This window comes from Triplophysa rosa, linkage group LG7 (genome assembly GCF_024868665.1).
Source record: "Triplophysa rosa linkage group LG7, Trosa_1v2, whole genome shotgun sequence".
In the NCBI taxonomy this organism is placed as follows: domain Eukaryota; kingdom Metazoa; phylum Chordata; class Actinopteri; order Cypriniformes; family Nemacheilidae; genus Triplophysa; species Triplophysa rosa.
The window spans coordinates 8470900-8491601 of NC_079896.1; the positions used below are offsets into that span (position 1 = coordinate 8470900).

A 20702-nucleotide genomic window follows, 5' to 3' on the forward strand; every position below is an offset into this window, starting at 1 on the left:
ACACATGACTGTGTGAGGCAGGAGAGAGCATCAGTGTGGTTTCTCAAAGGGCTGATTTAGCCCTCTGGCTTCACAAGCTGACACTTGTCTATGTCCTCAGCATATAAGTGCACTTTGGAAAAGTCGGCAGTGTGCATTCTGTACCATTAAAACTACAGAAATGCATGTAGATAGAAAGAACAATTGCAACCTAAAGATTATGAATGTGATTTGGTCGTGACCACTGATCGTTCACAATCTGTTAGAGCTTGGCTTAGTCTGTGTTTAAAGTCTGCAGTTGTGTGTTGTAGTGTGTGGTGTCTAAAGACTCTATTCTTAGGACCCAGTCATGGCCAGTTGTCCTCACTAAGGTTTCTTTAAACAAGGTACTGTATATATGCTTCTGGTGCTTGTGATCGATGACATCACTGCTGCACATGGAGACGTTATGGTGACAAATAGTAAGATTTGCAACATTGCATGGTTGAATCCCTGAGGATGTGTGTGGGTTAATAGTGTTATGTACATATTTGAAAAAGAGTAGAGTTTGTAACGTTTGTAACGTGTAACGTTACAATACCCCTCTACACAAAGCGAGGTCCATAAAGAAATGATTTACACAGTCTGGTGCGGAAGAATATGACTCATCCGGACCTCACTGCACCTTTGGGATTAACTGGAACGCAGAGGGTGAGCCAGACCCTCATCACCCAACATCAGAGTCTGACCTCACAGACGCTTGTGTCTGAATGGGAGAAAATCCCTATGGACACTCGCCTTAAGAAGAGGAGATGCTGTTCAGAAGAACCATCTCTCTAAAAAAATCCAATGGTTTTAAACATACAGTATGTTCTACAAGCAAATATGGGTGTGGTGGTTAGGTTTTAACATATTTTTGGCCAAACAGTCTGTGGTAAGATTCTTCTGGATATTTTCATGTTGGAAATGTAAAAACATATACTTATCATACACTACTATGGCACTACTATCCATTTACAATACTTTTTAAGCAAATACATTTGAATTATGCTACATAAATGTGTTAACCAGCTCTCAGCAATATATCATTTTTGTTTTTTTGTGCTCCACAGTATGTGGACAAGTTGGATATCAGTCTCTAGTACTGCTTTCACACAAACGCCAGTTTCATCCTGAATCTCAAGGAAGCAACACAAAGCCATCCGCTCAGATTCTGCTGATTCGAAAAGCCATTCGCCTTCCAAATTCGTTTTCCTCTAGCTCTGCTGATGATAAAATCAATGGAGTCTCTATTGTCTAGAGGAGGGTGTAATGAAACCTAATCAGTATGACTCATCTTTGGGACAGGGACAGAGCAGGATGGGGTCCACAGCCATTGTCAATATTTGATTCATCAGAAGCCCAGTTTCACATGGAACAGTCTCCACACCAAATGACAGAGCACAGCAGTTGATTTGAGTTTAATACCAATGACAGTGATTAAGACAATATCTGTATAAAAACATTGGGATTAAATTGTATTGTAAAAGCTAACAACATGTAGCTAACTATCCTGCTAACAATTTACTGGTTTAGTAAAATTTAGTTTAGTTTAAGTGACACTTAAGTGACACAAATATAGTACATTTTGCTTCACAAAGAAAACACTTATTTTCCAATAAATAAAATAAAACAGCAAACATACTGAATTAAATAAAAAGTATTTATTTATTTCGAACAATATATATATATATATATATATATAAATATATATATAAAACGGACACACACGGAGTCTTATGTTGGCTTGTAACAAAAACAAAATACATAAAACATTAAATCACAGGAATCTGCAACAAAATTGAAGTAAGTCCGAAACGGAGCAGGATGAAGCAAAAGCTTAGTAATTTCCTGCCCCATTTTACACATCCACATAGTTCCAGTACCTTGAGTCTACACAAAAATTCTCAAAAACTGAAAACAACAAAACAAAACAACAACAAATATATCGCAACGCAACATCGCCTACATTCTAACATTCTAATCAGACAAAATAACATCAACATTTCACATTCACCTCTATATTTTTATATATCTTTCAAATAAATACTTTTTAAACAACCTTTTAAACCTTTCATTGTTTGAGCACTGTTTTAACACCTGCTCCAAACCATTCCACAACCTTACTCCACAAATGGAAATACACATACTTTTTAAAATTGTTCTTATTTTAAGTTTTTTAAAGTTTAATCCTTCTCTCAAGTGCCGTTTGTAACCATTTTGCAGTAAAATATCCAAAACCACTAAGCTAGTGTTATATATTTTGTTCAGCTGAGTACTTACAATATCTCAAACGTTTCCAACAACTTGTAAATCGTGAGAAAATCACCATTCTAAACAGTGACACAGGCTGTGCAGTCGCCCGTCAATGGCGTCATATCCGCGTTTCCCTTTGTTACCGCCTTTACTGATGTAGAAACTGCATGACAACAGTGTCGTGGACAAATGCGGAAGTAGTGTCTAGCGTCTAGCAAGCCACTAACTTGTTTCGAGCAGTCACTTTTTATGGTAAGAAATTTATGGACCACAATTATTCACAACATTTATAAAACTTTACCTCATCTGCTAATATGATTTCTCGTTCCCGTTAGATTGATGGCCATCAGCGGTGGAGTTGAAGACAACAGATCCCATCATTCCACGCTCCTTCGCAGCGTCATCAAGCTACGGCACTGTTGTTGTTTTGATCGTTTTTACAAACTGCACCTTTAAACATTTTTTGTACATTTTCCGGAAGCAAATTATGTCTTGCTTTAAACAACTTGTGCCATCTTAAATTTCACCAAATCCATGAACTTCAATATGTGACTTCAAAAATAATACATTTGTATGATCCAAATATCCTGCATTATTAACAATTCTAATTGCTCTCTTTTGCAATATCCATATTGCTTGCAACTTAGTTTTATAAGTATTCCCCCAAATTTCTACACAGTAACTGAGATACGGTAACATGAGTGTATTATACAAGACACACATTGACTTATTATTCAAAATATGTCTTGACCTATTTAATATTTCTATAATCTTTGCCAATTTTGCTTTAACGTGGTTTATTTTAGGTTTCCAGCAAATTTTGTAAAAACTTATATTCATATACTCTTTCAATACTTATGTTATTAATTTTCAATTCTACTTTTGAACTTGTTTTGGGAATTCCAAATAACATGATATTTGTTTTACTTATATTTAATGACAATTTATTTACATCAAACCATTTCTTTAATTTATTCAATTCCGTTGTGACCACCTCTAAAATCTCTTGTACATCACCCCCAACACAAAATTTTTTGTATCATCAGCAAATAAAATACATTTTAATATATTTGATACTCTACACATGTCATTAATATAAATTATAAACAATTCTGGACCTAAGACCGATCCCTGCGGAACACCACATGTTATATTCATATATGAAGATTTAAGTTCACCAATCTGTACAAATTGCTGCCTCTCTTTTAGATAACTACTCACCCAGTCCAAACCCACCCTCCTAATACCATACCTCTCTAGTTTATACAAAAGAATATCATGATTTATAGTGTCGAAAGCTTTCTTTAAGTATATAAAAATTCCCAGTACATGTTTCTTCAAATCTACACCATTTGTAATTTCTTCAATAAGTTCCATCAATGCCTGAGATGTTGATCTATTAGTACGAAAACCATATTGACTGTCATCTAAAAGATTGTTTCTTTCAATGAAATTGTCCAGTCTTTCTGTAAATATTTTTTCTAGGATTTTGGAAAACTGGGGTATAATGGAATAACTTTTGCTATCTTCATTTTATTGGGGAATTTACCCAATTGAAAAGACCTATTAAATATATGAAATAAAGGCTCTACAATTTCTTTAATAACATTCTTTACTATAATCATATCAATATTATTCCAGTCCAGGGATGATATACTTTTACACTTTCTTACTGTATCTATTATCTATGTCTATCCACTGCTCTAAGGAAAATAAAGTTCGGATTTCTGTTACCCAACTCCGCGGTCACAACTTCTATCATTTCTGAGTCATCTATTTTTTTTACCAAATCTGGACCCACGTTTACAAAAAATTGTTGAAACCATTTACCACCTCTTCCGTACTATCTACTTTATTTCCATTTTCAATAAACCATTCTGGGTAACTTATAATTTTATTTTCTGTTCCCTTTCTGATAATACCATTTAGAATATTCCATAAACGTTTCATATTATTTTTATTGTTATCTAACATTTTGTTGTAGTATTCCTTCTTACATGATCTCATTATGTTAATTAATTTATTCTTATACTTTTTATATCTATTTTCTGCTCCAGAGGTACGATATTTAGTAAATTGTCTATAAAGTGTATTCTTCTTTTTGCAGGCATTTAATAAACCTTCAGTAATCCATGGCGTATTTATTTGGGATTGTTTAGTCTTATATTGTTTTACTGTATTAAAATTTAGGTAAATAATTTGAGTACTGTCAGAAAGATTTAATTTGTTCTCAATAATGTTGTGTATGAAGGCTTCAAATGATGTTAAAATCACAGCATGTCACAATTGTTGGAATTTTAAGAAATATGACTAATATTAAATATTTTTGTAATGAGGTCAGTCATGTTAAATCTCATCACAAGCAATCACATAAAATATCAATAAACACCTAAATACCTAAATACCAGATTTTGGTCATATAGTGCCTTTATTACGAATGAACAGATTAGTAAATATTTTAATAATAAGATGTCTTTAATTGTTGGAACAAGTTGGAACAAGCCACAATAACCTTTTTAAGTGGTGGAAATATGGACATCTGATAACTTTAACACTAGTAATTTATACTACAGTAGGTTACTTTTATGCTAGAAAATATTTTATCTACAGTACATTGCAAAAAACATGGGATTTTTTTATAGCTCAGATGCTCTATAAAATAACTATAAAACAACATTTGGTCCTGAAATAGGCTTCCTAAGTAAGACTTAATTTGTTTTTTACAAACCAAAGTTTAAAAATATGTTTGCTTTATTCTAAAGTGTGGTATCAGGTGAAACTTCAAATAAAATGAAGAGACAATAAGCTAGATCATATAAAGTTTACTATATGACCTCAACATTTCCTAAAGGTTAGACAACTTTCCTAAAGGTTAGACTGTTTGTTAAAAAAGGCCCCATTCTGTAAAAAGTATATCAAAGCCCCAAACACACAACACTATCTCTTGTATTAATGCTCAAACTCAGCCTTCATTTGTTACAGTGTATGTAGCCATTAGCTCTGAGCTCATCACCACCATGTCTACCGTCTGTAAGATACAGACCATGGTGAGCAGCACAGCTCATTCAGATGAGTCATCTCACAGAGCCGAACACAAACTAGGCCCAGCCCCAGAAACACATGAAATTACAGCAGTACATACATAGACCTTTTCAAACATTACACTTGCATTACATTTATGCATTTGGCAGACGCTTTTATCCAAAGCGACTTACATTGCATTATACTATACATTTGTATCGGAGTATGTGCAATCCCCTGGGATCGAACCCATGACCTTAGCATTGCTAGTGCTATGCTCTAACCACTGAGCAACAGGAAACATCACACCATTATTAAATGACATGGACAAAAATAAATTTCCTCTACACCTGCCACAGAAATTCTATCATGTACAATAAACATACACTAACACAGTAACCCATTCAGTGCAGTCTTTTCTCAAATGCGTCATACACACGTCTTGATGACAGATGTATTTCCTGTTATATCACAGCCAAGGTCTATTCAGACAGTCTTTAATCTGTCCATCCTGCCACAAAACGAATGCGTTAAATCATCACTCCATAAAGAGCACAAAGCAAGGCAATAAATAAATTGTTTTTCCCTCGAAGGCTTGGCTACTGTTTGCATAACGGGCCACTTTAGGGTTATATAGGCTACAGAAAAAATATACAGGTTAAGCCTAGATGCTCAAAAACTCACAGACTGGGCTTTTGTCCAGACAGGAAGCAAAAACGAATTAAATTATTCTGTGTAAAAAACAAATCAGATGTATTTATTATGTTTTTCCATCATGTAATGTTAAGCAAAGTGAGCAAATATGCCTGGAGCTGTGTCCAAAGGGACTTTTTTATTCATACATTCCATTCATTCTGGTAAACTATTTGACATTAGCTACTGTATATAGTATATGGTAAAGAAGTAAACAAGTCAGCATTGGATGGTAAATGCATAAAAGTATAAAAAATAGCATAAAATGGCATGATTGTTTCTGTTCTCTTTTTCCACTGAAAGCTGTGTTGTATAAGAATGCCTCTTGGCATTGTGCTGACAACCTTAGTACTACATCAACCAATTCATACGGCAGATATTGGAAATATGCTGTTTAACTGTGATTTTTGCCAGTGATTTTAAAAATATCTGCCTTCCCCTATTCATGTAGATGGGCTGTGGAATTGCTATCACGTAAATAACTGCCCAGAGGTGTTGCAAACATGGCCGCTGAGTGGCACGATTTCTGTCAATGGACTAGATCACCTCTTACCTCCAAATCAGATTTATGTGCAGTAAGTGTAAACAAAGTGAGTCTGAGAAACACAGGATCATTCATACGAGATATTCACAAGCTTTGACGGTTTAAAGCGTAAGCAGGAAAAGCCTCCATAAATATGCCTAAGCAAATGCTTAATCAATAATAAAAGTTATTGAAAATTAATAAAACATAAAAACACCCTCAAGTGTTTTTGGATCATACACTTCCTGTCCAGTATAAACAGACCAGCAGAAGGGATGTACTGTAGGGGAGAAGCATGTGTTTAATAGCTTCCTTTTATTAAATTAGACATAAAGTGGTATTATATTTCACTTAAAGATGTTTCATGTAGTGGCACAGCATGTCCATCCAATTGCTGTAACCTTTTCAAAGTGCAAACCAGCGGAGGAAAAAGAGGGAAACTAAAAGATAATAAACTCTGACATGGTAAACCAGAAATTATTTGTAAAGTATTTTGCTACTCTGAGCCCATCATTTCCTCTCCCAATACCACAGTACTTTGAAAAATAAAACAAATACATATTACCAGCATAACTGAACCATACAACATGCGTGAATGTTTGCACTTCCTTTTTAGTGTTTAGTCTAAAGTTCTTTTATCTCAGAATCACTTCAGAATCAGTCCCTCTGCAGTTAATCCTACTCAATCAATGATTTCTCTCCGACACACTTGGTGGCAAATGAGGAAACAGGGATCTGTTAATCCAGGGTCAAATTCGGCAAACAGTTCTAATCTGGGGCTTCCGCTACCACAAACAGACAGAAACACCCACACAAATAAATAAAACTACCTTTGCAAACACATGCATGCAATGAGCAAGTGTTAAAAGCTGTGTAAAGAAGAAACACCACAAGCTAGAATTGCTACATTTCTGATATTGACTTCAAATGTTGTTTGATGTTCAAATAAACTTCAAGTGCTTTAATACATCAAATTTATCATTCTTATACACAGTGAGTGAGCGCAGTAAGTATATGAATACCTAATACAAGTGCATGATATATCTCGGTAAACTATCCACGCAGAAATATAGGCAGCACTAAATCCATGAAATTGCCATTCGATTTTTTTTAATGAAATTTTATTTGACTAAGCAAATTAAACATACCATGGTGGCTTCACGCATATGCAGGTATGGTTGATTTGGTTGGTTCAAACATAATGATGCATCCTCAATTTTTACAATTATCCGAAGAGTCCATTATTTTCTTATTTTGAGAAGTTGATTTTGGTTCTTTGACCAATCCATTGTTGCCTGCTGAACAAAGGCACCCATTAGGGATGCACCAACTGTTCGGCCACCGAAAATGTTTGGCCGAATATAGCAAAAAACGCAAGTTCGGCCGAATATGTGAAGTGGCCGAATAAATTTTACCGAACATGACTTGTGATACGATCAAGCAGCAACCAGCGCAGAGAGAGAGATGCGTGCGCTTTATTACTGCCGCAAACATTTTGGCACTGTGTGTGTGTGTGTGTGTGTGTGTGTGTGTGTGCGTGTGTGTGTGTGGAGCATTTTAAAGTGTCAGAGAAAGACACAGCACGGGACTTGCCGCACAGAAGTAAATTTCCGAATGAAAGCATCTTTACCGGTCGGTAACTTTACTTCAGACGGAAGCGGGCTGTCTGACAGTAGCCCCGCTGCTCGCGACATCCTTTGACATCATACAGTGGTCGCGTGCACACTGTTCTCTGTACTAAACAACTTGTCAAAGTATGTTCTGTGCACCTTCTGAGAGAACAGTCAGCTTTTGTGGGCGGAGTTTGGAGGAGAGACGTGAACTGAAATGGTTGTCAGTCAGCATCTGTCAGAATTGCTTGCATTGGATGTTTTTTTTTCTCAAATCATTTTGCAATGTAGCCTATAATAATCCAACAGTTTTCGTTTATTCGTATTTTTAGCTTATAGGCCTAATGTGGAATGACTGTTTTTAATGAAGTGTTTTGTTGTAGTGGTACAGAGTAACTTACATTACATTCTTTTAGCAGTCAGTTATAGGCCTAATTAATATAGGCTATTCATGAAGGGAGAGGGCTCAATTTTTTGTTTGAATTTACTTTGTTTTGCTCAATTTTATATTAAATTGTATTGTATTTTATTGAAAAACAAGACAAATTATACAAAGCACATTTTGACTTCAGTTTGTGCAATAGTGAAAAAAATGGCTTAATAAATAGAAGAAATGCAAAAAACCATGTTCGGTATTCAGTATTATTCGGCCTTCGGCCAAGTGTTTCACATCATGTTCGGCTTCGGCCAAGAATTTTCGTTTCGGTGCATCCCTAGCACCCATTCTTCAAAGCATGCAGTGTTTCTGGGGATGAGAGAGAGTTATCACACTGGACTGAAAGCCCAGGGGACTCTTTTGATGTGCAGGGACGCGCAGACATTGGGTTCAGACAATCACATCATAGCACGCAAAGTAGGATTTAAGGGACACTTGTGACCCCTAAGTATTGTTAAATATCTGCACCTATGTAGTTAACTGTAACATGAATTAAGTTTGATTTTAAGGACATTTATGATAAACCTAAAACGTGAAATAAAACCATTTTTGAAACCCTGTGTAATGTAAATCACCTAAGTTCCTCCTTGCACTATATCCACATATAGAGCCTAAACTGCATTCAGTGTGTGTTTTGCTGAACACTGGGTGATGGCGAAAGATGCTCCCAACGTTATGGGCGCTAAAGAAATTTCCTGCCACAACCACTGCTTGCTTTAGCACGGTGGGAAATACTGTCCCAGTCTCTGCCCCAGCCACTGCCAAAACAACTAGAAAAGGCTGTCTCACCACAGTACAGTGAGAGGCCTTTCACATACTGTGTGTGTGTGTGTGCGTGTGTGCGTGTGTGTGTGTGTGTGTGTGTGTGTGTGTGTGTGTGTGTGTGTGTGTGTGTGTGTGAACTTCCTCCTCTGCCATCTAACTTTGTGTTTATTTGCTTGTAGGGCAGCTCTCAAAGGGATAGTTTACCAAAGAATACATTTTTTGTCATCATTTACAATATTCACCCTCATGCAGTTCAAAACCTGTATATGACTCTTTCAACTGTGGAACACAAAATAAGATATTTTGAAAAATGTCTCAGTGGTTTTGTGTCCACACATTGGAAGTCAATGAGGTCCAGTGTTGTTTGGTTATTAAGGTTCTTCAAAATATCTTTTGTGTTCTGCAGAATAAAGTAATATACAGTAGGTTTGAATAAGGGGGAATGATGAAACCATTTAATGTTTGGTGAAGAATCTCTTTAACAGTTGCATGCAGTTAACGGATTTTGCCATTGAACTACAGACAGAATTTGGTCATATTTAACATTTTATTTTAATTCCTACTGATTCTTGTGAAGATCCAAGTCTCAATGAATTTATTTTAAATCATATGAATTTATTTTAAATAATTTTCTATTCACAAATAAATAGAAGCATCTGCCAAATGCATAATGTACATGTTGTTGGCTGTGGGCACTTTAAAACTAATAACAAATAATGTCTAGTTAAAAAAAAATCTGTCACTCTGCTACTCAGAGTAATTCTGAGGGCATCCTACACAACGTACCAAATAAGCATACAGCTCTTTACAATCTGTCATTCCACTCTTTAAGTATAACTATGCACATGGAGAGATTGTGTGGGGTAGGGTGGGGACAAACCTTCACACTGCAGAACAGGAAATACTATCTACCACTGACACTATTTAAGGCATACAGCAATCCTTCTATTTGGAAAGCATAGTCTGACTCCACCTAGACTTGCTAAGGTCAACGCCCTTAATGTCAGCTGATCAGAGTAGTCATATACATCATGGGTATTCAAAATGTGTGAGAATTATTAATAAAGAAAGAAATAACAGACATATTGTTCAAATGTAGTATGGTAAACAAAGACGTTTAGACGGCAACCTATGCCACTGAGCTAGCAAAAAACATCTACCTATACTGCATCTTTAAAGGAATAGTTCACATTCAAAATAAAAATTGCTGTCATCATTTACTCAACCTGATGTCATTTTAAACCTGTGTGATTTTCTTTCTTCTGCAAAACACAAAAGAAGATATTTTGAAAAATGTCCCCATTGACTTCTATTGTACAGAAACAAAACCAATCCAAGCCAATGGGGACCAACGGTTTTCTGTTACCAACATTTTGTTTTAATATCTTCTTTTGTGTTCTTAAGAAGACAGAAACTCATACATGTTTGAAATGACAACAGGGCATGTATACAATGACAGAATTTTCATTTTAAAGGTGAACTATCCCTTTAAGACACGATCTGCATATTCACATTGTAACATTGTGGCACTGTGAAAAAGGGTCATTTGTGTTACATACTCAAGGATCCCAAATGATCCGATTTTGGGATTTGTACAACTGACATTTACATTGAATGATATATGCAAATGAAGGGATGGCAACAGAATAAGAGGATCCAACACTCTCCCTGCCATAAATAATTAGAGAAACGAAAAAGCCCAATATTTACACCCTAGTGCAAGTTCTGCAAAACAGAACTGAAACTTACAATTTTTCATCCAACGCTGTAAGCCTCAGCGGATGGTGTTTTTTCTAAATGTAAACATTTCTGTTTGTAACTGTCCATTTATTGCTGAAGGTTTACATACTGTACACATACCAGCTAAACATTTTGCTACTTTGTACACTTCTGGCAGTGTTCTGCACAAAAGGGGGTCTAAGTTTAAATATTGTGTTGACAAGCAGGAAGCAGAAGCATTGTGCGGCTTTAAATTGATACTAAAAACATAACTAACAGGACTTCTGCCTGAAACCTTCATAGAAAGTCTTTGGACTCTCCTCATCATCAAAGTGAGTCAATGCAAATTAACTCGTTCCTTATTTTTTTCACAATTCATCAAGGCAAGTCAGTCGTGTTTAGATATCTTTGAGTTTTCAGATTGGAGGCATCGTAAGAAAACCACAGGGTGAAGAGGATTATCATCCTATTTTACACCTTCAGGTAATCCATGCACAGCCAACCTAGCTAAGCCTGTGCTAGCCACGCTAAGAGATCCACCTCGTAACAGCTATTTGAAGCTACAGTAACTATCACACACACACACACACGCACACACACGTGCGCGCGCGCACACACACAAGAAAACACAATTATGACAAACATGAATTGTAAAACCCACAATGAGCCACGGTGACACACCCACAGAAGGATGTGCTATAGTATATTGTAAAATATTATATAAATATATACACAAACAAACACAAAGCCTGGTATATAAGGAAGCAGCCAATGATTCACTTGTTCTAATGTCTCTCCACAAGTCTCGAATTGCATAACACATGTTTTTAACCCATTTAAATCCTGTGCTTTACTCAGGGTGCATCTATAAACACTTAATTTGTTCCATTTGATCCAGTCTGGACATCAAAAATGACATCAACGCGCAAGACATAAAATGGTGATTGGGAGCCTGTGAAATTGATACTGAGTTTATCTGATCCGGCGGTATAAATAAATGATACGTTCGTGTCAGACCGACAGTTACATAAAAACCTGTGCACATCCCCCGTTTCTCCATCCAAAACACATCTGACGCTGATGAACACACACGCTGAATCACATGCATGTCCCTTTAAAAAAGGCCTTGAGCAGACACACCGTTAAAACCGAGTGCTGCGTTATAGTATAATGCATGGGTGTGTGCATGTGTGTGCATTTGTGTGTCAACTCCATATACAAAGAGAATTCTAAGTGGCCAGCAGGGCACATAAGCCGTAACAGCAAAATCCAAATAATCCTTTACAAAGACAAGCAACGTAATGGGGGGTGAGACAAAAGCACAAAGAAAAATGCAAATATGTCTGCTATTGGCCCTTAGAGCACGTATGCGTGTTAATGCTTGAATATACAGTATGGGATAAATCCACATGTGTGTGTTTGCGATCTGTCTTTAAGATCTCCATAACGCCTATATTGAGAAGAATGATATGCAAGTTACCGGAATGTCAAGCCACTCAAAATAGCCGGCCAGTTTATGGCATTTAAAGCCAGCACATGCCGGGCCGCCTGCAATGACATGCAAACAGTAGGCACAGAGACTAATAAGATAAAAATAGACCAAGCCCTCACCTTCCATCATGATTGCAGATTTGCATTCCTCTATCTCCAAGGAGCCTGAAATAGGAGGAGGGGAAAACAGAAGCCCCAGGTTACCAGATGGAGGGATGTAATAAAACAGAGCACACGCCCAGCTTCAAAAACCCTCTGGCTTTAAATCCCTGCGTCCCTTTGTACGGGGGCCGTCGGATGACTAGGGTTCCATGTTTAGGCCATGGATGCTGCTGTTACCCACTGCGGCTGTGCTCTACACGATCACCAAAGGATGCTCGAAAAGGGGCAAGAAAAAGCAGAGCGGAGAGACAGAGAGGGGAGCAGAGAGAGGGAGGGATGAGAAGAGAGGGAGCTGCTAGGAGGGAGGGAGGGAGGGTTGGCTTGCTGAGGTCATCGCTCAGCTCAGCCAATCCAATCCCGCAGGCACTGCTGCACGTCACATGGCAAGCGGTTCATCGCTTCTGTCAGCGTCCTCGCTGGGAATTCACATACGCAAGTACGCACACATACACACCCTCCCACACACACAGCTTACCTTGTTATGGTGCAGCATGCAGCTCCTGCCAGAACAAAAAGGAACTGGATTAATGATGCGTTGGTTGCCAGAGTAGCCACACGGCTTAATTATCGAAAGTGTTTCATTTTGAGAACACACGATATTGTGACAGATACGCAATGTGAATTGTTTATTGATACATTTGAGTATTTATTGCCAATGGAGTTGGTCAGCCCTCTTACTTTATGCTCTTCTAGGCTCAGCCATTGCTCTGCCTCTGTCCCTGTTTTTCTCCCTGACAAATCAATCAATCTGACATCACATTTGACAGAAACCGTAGCTGCTTCAGAAAGGGCGGAGCTTACTCCCAGTACAGCCAGGGTGACAGGGGAGGTGGGGACGAGAGAGCCCGTGTGTGTGTGTGTGTGTGTGATGGACAGCAATTTATTTTATATGAGGAGGTGGGTCGTCTCCATTGGATTACTAATCAAAAGACAAAAAGGGGTTGGGTGGACTGACAATAAGCTTTCTGAATTCACAGGCATCAGCTGGAGTTTTGACAAAAACAGAACTGGGGCTGTGAGGAAAATAAAGTATTTACTCTCTTGTGAATAACCTTTAAAGATACAGGAAACATTTGATTTAAAGGGACAGCTAACCCCAAAATTAAAATTCTTTCTTTATTCACCCTCATGTCGTTCAAAACCTGTATGACTTTCTGTTTTCAGCAGAACATAAAAAATATTTTGAAAAATGTTGGTAACCAAACAACACTGGACCCCGTTGACTTCCACTGTATAGACAAAAAACAAACAAATGCTGAGACCTTCCTCAGAATATCTTCTTTTGTGTTCCACAGAAGAAAGAGTAATGTACAGGTTTTGCAACGCATGAGTGTGAATAAATGATATCAGAAGTTTTATTTTTGGGTGAACTTAGTGGCACAAGATTTCTACAACTTAAATGATAAAGAACACAGTAATAATGAAGCAGAACTCCAATAAAAAGCACAGATAAACAGACATGACAAATGAATTACAATTACTCATATAATCCACAGCTATAGGGTGTGTTTATTTGTTACCACCTGCATGTGTGTGTGTGTGTGTGTGTGTTCTGTGGCTATTAATACTCAACTCCACCCTCTTGCTTTCTATATTCTCGCAGTAAGTCACGGTTACACCTAAAATGAGATGCAGTTTTATTCTAAAGCTTCAGTTTGCCTAAGATAAATCATGCTTTAGTCCACGTGAGCATCTCTCCACATTATCCCCTACTGTCTGTCTCTAGCGCCCCCTGTCTGTAGTCATCCGCCTTTCTAAACACAGTCGAGCCCATAAATGTCAAATAATTTATACTCCATAGGCCATAACCACCATGAACATTGATGAGGCCCATAATCAGATTACTGTTGGACCAATATGCGTTTTTCAATAGGCAATTCACATTCAGTTCACCAAGCCCTCAATCCTGAATAAATGATCACATCCTTGGTAAGAATTACTGCTGAACAACAGAATCTAACCTAGCTCAAAACACAGACACACACCAAAACTGTTATAGATGGTCATTTTTCTGTAACCCACGTTGATGTGACTTTATTTACCATGAACAGGAAAAGACTGTTTTGCCTGTACTTGGGCATAATACACACTATTTAGAGGTGAAAATAACACAATATTAAAGGGAACCCGGTGTATAGAGAGCTGTATGGCTTAATGCGTTGTAATAGCCTTACACTACTTGCATTTGTCCTTAGAAACACATCAAATATTTTCAGCTCTTAGAAAAACCCTAAATGTAATACTCATTTTAACCTAAGGAGGCCACCATGTTCTTTTTCGATGATGTAAACTGGTTGCACGCACAGCACAGCTAGGCAGCCAAACTAAACACCGACACACTAATCAGTTCTTCAGTAAGTATAGGGTTCTGTAGGATAAAATATATATATATTATATATATGTGTAACAATGTTCACAGCAAGGAAGAAGGAGGAGGGAACCGGCGAACGCTGAACAACAAAACTTTAATCAAATAAACAAACAACAAAACGAAAGTAAAATGCCGGCAGCTCCCTCACGGTCGACTGCCGGTCACACATAATAAAACATAACGTAAAGTCCAGGCCTGGTTGCATAAAGCTCCTTAAGTTTTTCCCTTAAGTATGACACTTAAGGGGTGATTTTCCTTTACCAAAGACAATAGGAGAATAACTTAAGTAAAACTTAAGGTATACTTAACGACACACTTAAGGGAAAATTACACTTAAGGTGCTTTATGCAACCGGGCCCAGGCCTGGTTCTCTCTCGTCCTTTACTGTTGTCGCTCCTCCTTTTATATAATGCTAAATGAAGAAAGAAAATAAAGACGCTATTTGGTGTATTTTCCTACATTTTAATATTGTTTGTCAGAAACAACACAAACATGCATATTAATAACCAAAATCATTTCGAATTTATCATATACACGATGTTTTAGCCATTATACAATGCATTTTATCCAGATTTTGACTTTTTTAGCCTAACGTTATTGTCTTCTCTCCCTCGGTCATTAGCTGACGGGGGCTAATATTCACGTGTGCTCAAATATAGAATAAATAAACAAACCGCAAGCATTATTATTGTGTTTATCAGTATATTCTCATAATGTATAAAGTATACGATTATGGTGGATGCTGATGTCTTAAATAGTCTTAAATGTCTCAAAGGCGGTAGTTTAAAGCTATGATTTAATGCACGCTCACCTTGAACAGACGTCTAATACTGAACGCGTTCTTCTTTTATGGCTGGCAGGCTGGCTTGTGTCAAGAGGACATACCGCCACCTACTGTCCCTGTGTGTTTGTATATCTGATCTTATGTTTTACGTGTCATATTTTACTGTTATATATGGAAAACGTGTGTGCTTCGCTGTTGCGAAAGAGAACAGGTTTAGGTTGCAATTATTTGACATCACGGATTCTGACGCAAAAAAATGGCGGCCTCCAAGTAAAAATATTTTTTCAAAGTTTATGAATACTGTGACAGATACACTGTTTTTTTATTTCACAATTATAAAGTCAATGCCATTGTTCATATATTAAGCCATACATCGCTCTATACCCAGGGATCCTTTTAAAGCCTCGTGTGTACTTTAAAACATCTAGAAAGATTAAAAATTCTTTGGATGTTCTGTACTTTTCATTATTCAATAATTCATTATATATTAAGAAATAAACCAAGTAAACATGAGTTTAGAATTCGGAGTGACCACTCTACAATGCTGTGCATAAAGAGGACATTCAAAACTAAACCTTGGGGCTCTTCTAAATAAATCTCTTTTCTGCATGACAAATTACCAACATTTACAACCAACTTCTGTCAACATCCTCCGGAATCCATCAGGGGAACAAAATACTTGTCAGTGAATACTTGTGGGAAAGAGAAAAACGGTGGGGGTAAACATACACCTATTTATACATTTATGTAAATAACTCAAATGTTGGATAAACAAGATGGTGGAAATTTTAGAGAAATGTATACAGCATATTAATCAGAGTTGGCACAAACTTGTGCCATTAATACAGTGCATGCAAAAGGCGGGCATATGAAATGCTAAAAAAATATTTTACTTACCTATGCAAATACAGTAAGTATCAAGTAAGACGCTTATCAATCATCTGTAACAGTCTCCATGTGATGCATACGGCAGCGTCTCTGGGTACTAAATAAAAATGAAAGAGATGGTTGATGATGCAGTAAGTGCCAAAAAACTCGGAAGTATAGGTAGACAGCAATCTGTTTTCATGACAGAGACATGAAACAACATGGAGAAAAGAAAAGCACCATTATTTCTCCGTAGAGGACAAACACACAAACAACCACAGACAGTAAAGCATAAAATGGCAGGGAACATAAACATTGAACAAAAATATTGGAACTGATATGAAAAGAAACATTCATTATATGCAATTATTAACCTTACAAAGTATACAAAGTATATCCACCTGATAATACCCTACCTTTTTTATTTTTGTGTAAATTATATTCCATTATGCTTTATATAGCGCATATTCTGTGCATACAATTCTATTTTTTATTTGTATATATATTTATATACCCACACACATAGTTATTACACTCTATATCTTTATCTTATTTTTTATTGGATTCTATTCGTTTTACATTTTATATATAGATCATCTGTGTATTGTGTTGTATTGTGCAAACATACCTGGCAAAAAAGCTCTTTCTGATTCTGATTATGCATATATTTAATTTAATTTAATATTCATTCATAAACATTCAATTTAAATGCTTGAGAAAGTGCCTTTTCATTTAAAAATTAAATGTAAGTTTATCTGTGAAAGTATTTTAAAGGAATACTCCACCCAGAAATTCTGTCATGAATTACTCCATAAATAAATAAACATGCTGTTTCTAAATAAATTAGAGGTCACTCCTGCCATCTACTGCCATAAAACTGTAACTGCACAGTATGAGAAAACAGGACAAGCAAGCTGGAATAATTTTACTGCTGGGCCTATTCTGACAGATTTATGATGTGACTGTTAATGATCTCTGTTATGTAATACAGCCCTCTGGATACTCCAGGGTGACTGTGTGGGAGGGCAATATTTACTTCACTTTCCATTGATGTGATAATGAAATAATCCTCAGTAAACCGTATACAGACTGAACAAAAACCTGAAAGGTCGCACCTTACTACAGATTTCATAAGTGCACATTCTATAAAAAGTACTTACAAACTTCTAAAAAAAAGGAAAGTTTAAAGTGTAGTGTATAGTATATAAAGAACAGTGTGCAGTATTAAATGAATAATAATTTCAAAATGAAAATGAAAAATGAAAATTGGCTCACATTTGCTCACCCTGTTGTCATTTTAAACCTGTGTGATTTACTTTCTTCTGTAGAGCACAAAATAAGATATTTTGAAAAATGTTGGTAACCAAAAAACGTCAGTCCCCATTCTTCAAACTTTTGCCCATCTAGCCTTAATGAAATTAATTTTAGTAAACAAATTTGGCTAGCACTCTTTGGGAGCTTAGTTCTAAGACTTAGAGTTGAATAAAACGGTGTGAATTCGATCGGAAATTCAAAATGGGAGAATTGCTTTAAGAGAAGAATTGCTCTTAGGAAAAGGTAGGCGTCTGCTTTTATACTGTATGCTTTGATAAATATTGACAGGACCGTAAGATCAGGCTCCTCTGAACATACAATATAAACTTAATTTATTACAATATAACGGCAAAAATGTAATGGAAAAAATTAGGGCTGTCAAAAGATTAATCGCGATTAATCGCATCCAGAATAAAAGTTTGCTTACACCTCTGTGTACTGTGCATATTTATTTTGTATTAATAAACACATACACTTTCATGCATATTTAAGAAAAATGTCAAATATAAAATGTATAAACATTTAGATATGATTTAAATTATTGTTGAATATAAATAAATACATGAAAATATTTCCTAAATATGTATGTAATGCATGTATGTGTATGTGTTTACAGTAAATCCAAAATGAATATGCAGAGTGCACAGACATATTAAACACAGACTTTTATTTTGAATAAGATTAATCACAATGAATTGTTTGACAGCCCTAGAAATAATATGAAATAAAAAACTGTTTGATTTTAAAAAGATCTTATTATATGTAAGATTTATTATATCTATTAAACCAATTTTTCTGCCACTTATGAAAATAATAAAAAATGAGCGAAAAAAAATGCTGGCCCGACAAATAAAAATATAGTTCAGTAAAAAACTATATAACCTTTAACCTTGTTAAAATATTTTCTGGTCTTGTGAAAACAATAAAGTAAAACGCTGCCACCTTGTGCTATTCAGTGTATATGCCCATTAAATATTATTTTTTCAAATTATATTTTTTATAGTGTGGGAAGCAATAAAAGCTAAGACATTCCCTGTAAAATCAGACCAAAATCCACATCTAATTACATTGGACAACTAAACAGTTACATCCTCCTGTTCTGCTCGTTCTTTTTGAAAAAAAAAGTGTAATCTGCCTCTTAGACTGTTGGGTTTCAAGAAAAGCTTCCTCCAATGTACAAAGCAGACATTAACATTACAACTGAACAAATAAGAGAACTGCTAATTCACATCAAAATTAAATAACCACTTGTAAATAAAAGAGCATGAATACAGTCAAGTGAAACAACTGTAGATGAGATCTATTCTAACAAAGACACAGAGATTGCTTGAATACCAATACATGAGATAACACAGACTGCATATACAGGCAATATTATGTCCTCTAGAAACTGGTAGAGAGAGTATTTATGTACTGTAGGTAGTCAACCAAAAAAAGCTGCTCTACTCTCATTTAGCAATAAAAATGCTTTCTGTTGTCATATAAGCGAGATTCAAACCAACACCTGTTCATTTTTTATAATACACTGGTTTCATAACAAGGTTTTCTGACAAATACAGTGAATTTCAGGGAGCACAAAAGACAAGGTCAGAGACAACATAAAATACTGTGAGACAACAAGAAAAACAGAAGAACAGCATAGCAAGCATCTATATTCCCTTGTCTCTCCACTGTCTCACTCTGCCCACTCTCTCTTTTTTCACCTCTGTTTTCATCTATTTATCTCCTCCTTCACATCTGCTGACCTACTTTTCCCCTCAAGTGTTATTCTAGTCTCCAACAGAGGGCAGCCAGGCTCTGGGCATCTGGATGGTGAGCCCTCACGTACAACGTCATGTGCTGGCAGCCACAAACTGATTCAGTACGGGCGAGTCTGTGAGATGGGTGTGCACCTGCTTGGCCATAATTGTGCAGTAAATGGCTGCTTATCTGGGGATCTAGAGGGTGTGCTCTACATGGAAACGTGCAATTCTGTCACGGTGCAGAAAGAGTGAAAAAGAGGCCCTAACGTGCAGTGGAGGCCAATCCGCCTCCACTGGGCGTGATTCTCCCTCATGACAACATCCACCCATAGGCGTTACTACATCCTATTTTAGGGGGCATTTCATCTCAGACTCCCTAAAATGATGTGATTCTCCTCACATTTCCTGAGAGCAACGGTTGCAGGAAGCTGTCTCATTTAAGTTTTTAGTTTAGTCAGTGGTGGACCCTGTCACAGGCTGAATCTGTTTTGCCGCATGTAGCTGTCAGAGAACTGCCTTTTCCTCTGTGTTCCATAAACTTCCATAGTATGAAGAATTACAATGGTAGTCAAAAGTGCCTCTTCTTTAAAATATCTTCTTTTGTGTTCAACATAACAAAGAAGCAATTTTTCCTATATTGTAGTCAATGGTGGTCAAGAACACAAAAAATGTATATAGATTTGGAACAACTTGAGGGTGGGAAAATAAAGACAGAATTTTGATTTCTTAGGGCCATATGATTTCCGCGATGTGGAAAACGCAGACGGAATCACGGAATCCAGGCAAAAAAATGGAATATGCTGTATAACACGGAATGGCACGGAATCTGGCAAATGTATTACTTCTTGCTGAACAGCTAACAAAATGCAAATTGTGCTATGAATAACTGTAGAATTATTCAGATGTGGTTAAATTAATCTATTAGTTTTGCGTGTCTGTATTAAAAGTGGT

General features: G+C 36.5%; 1 protein-coding gene across 13 annotated transcripts in view; it reads right to left on the minus strand.

Moving 5' to 3' along the window:
• sgip1a (SH3GL interacting endocytic adaptor 1a) overlaps positions 1-20702 on the minus strand; it is a 63082-nt gene that overhangs the window by 33298 nt on the left and 9082 nt on the right. For 5 of the 13 annotated variants that reach the window (XM_057339013.1, XM_057339014.1, XM_057339016.1 and 2 more), the window contains exon 1: positions 12632-12891. In XM_057339013.1, the coding sequence (XP_057194996.1) occupies positions 12632-12641 (10 nt within the window). In that variant the 5' untranslated portion in view covers positions 12642-12891. Of the gene's footprint in view, positions 1-12631; positions 12893-13148; positions 13174-16725; positions 16814-20702 lie in introns of those variants that run through there. The other 8 variants (XM_057339008.1, XM_057339010.1, XM_057339009.1 and 5 more) reach the window with 3 other exon arrangements.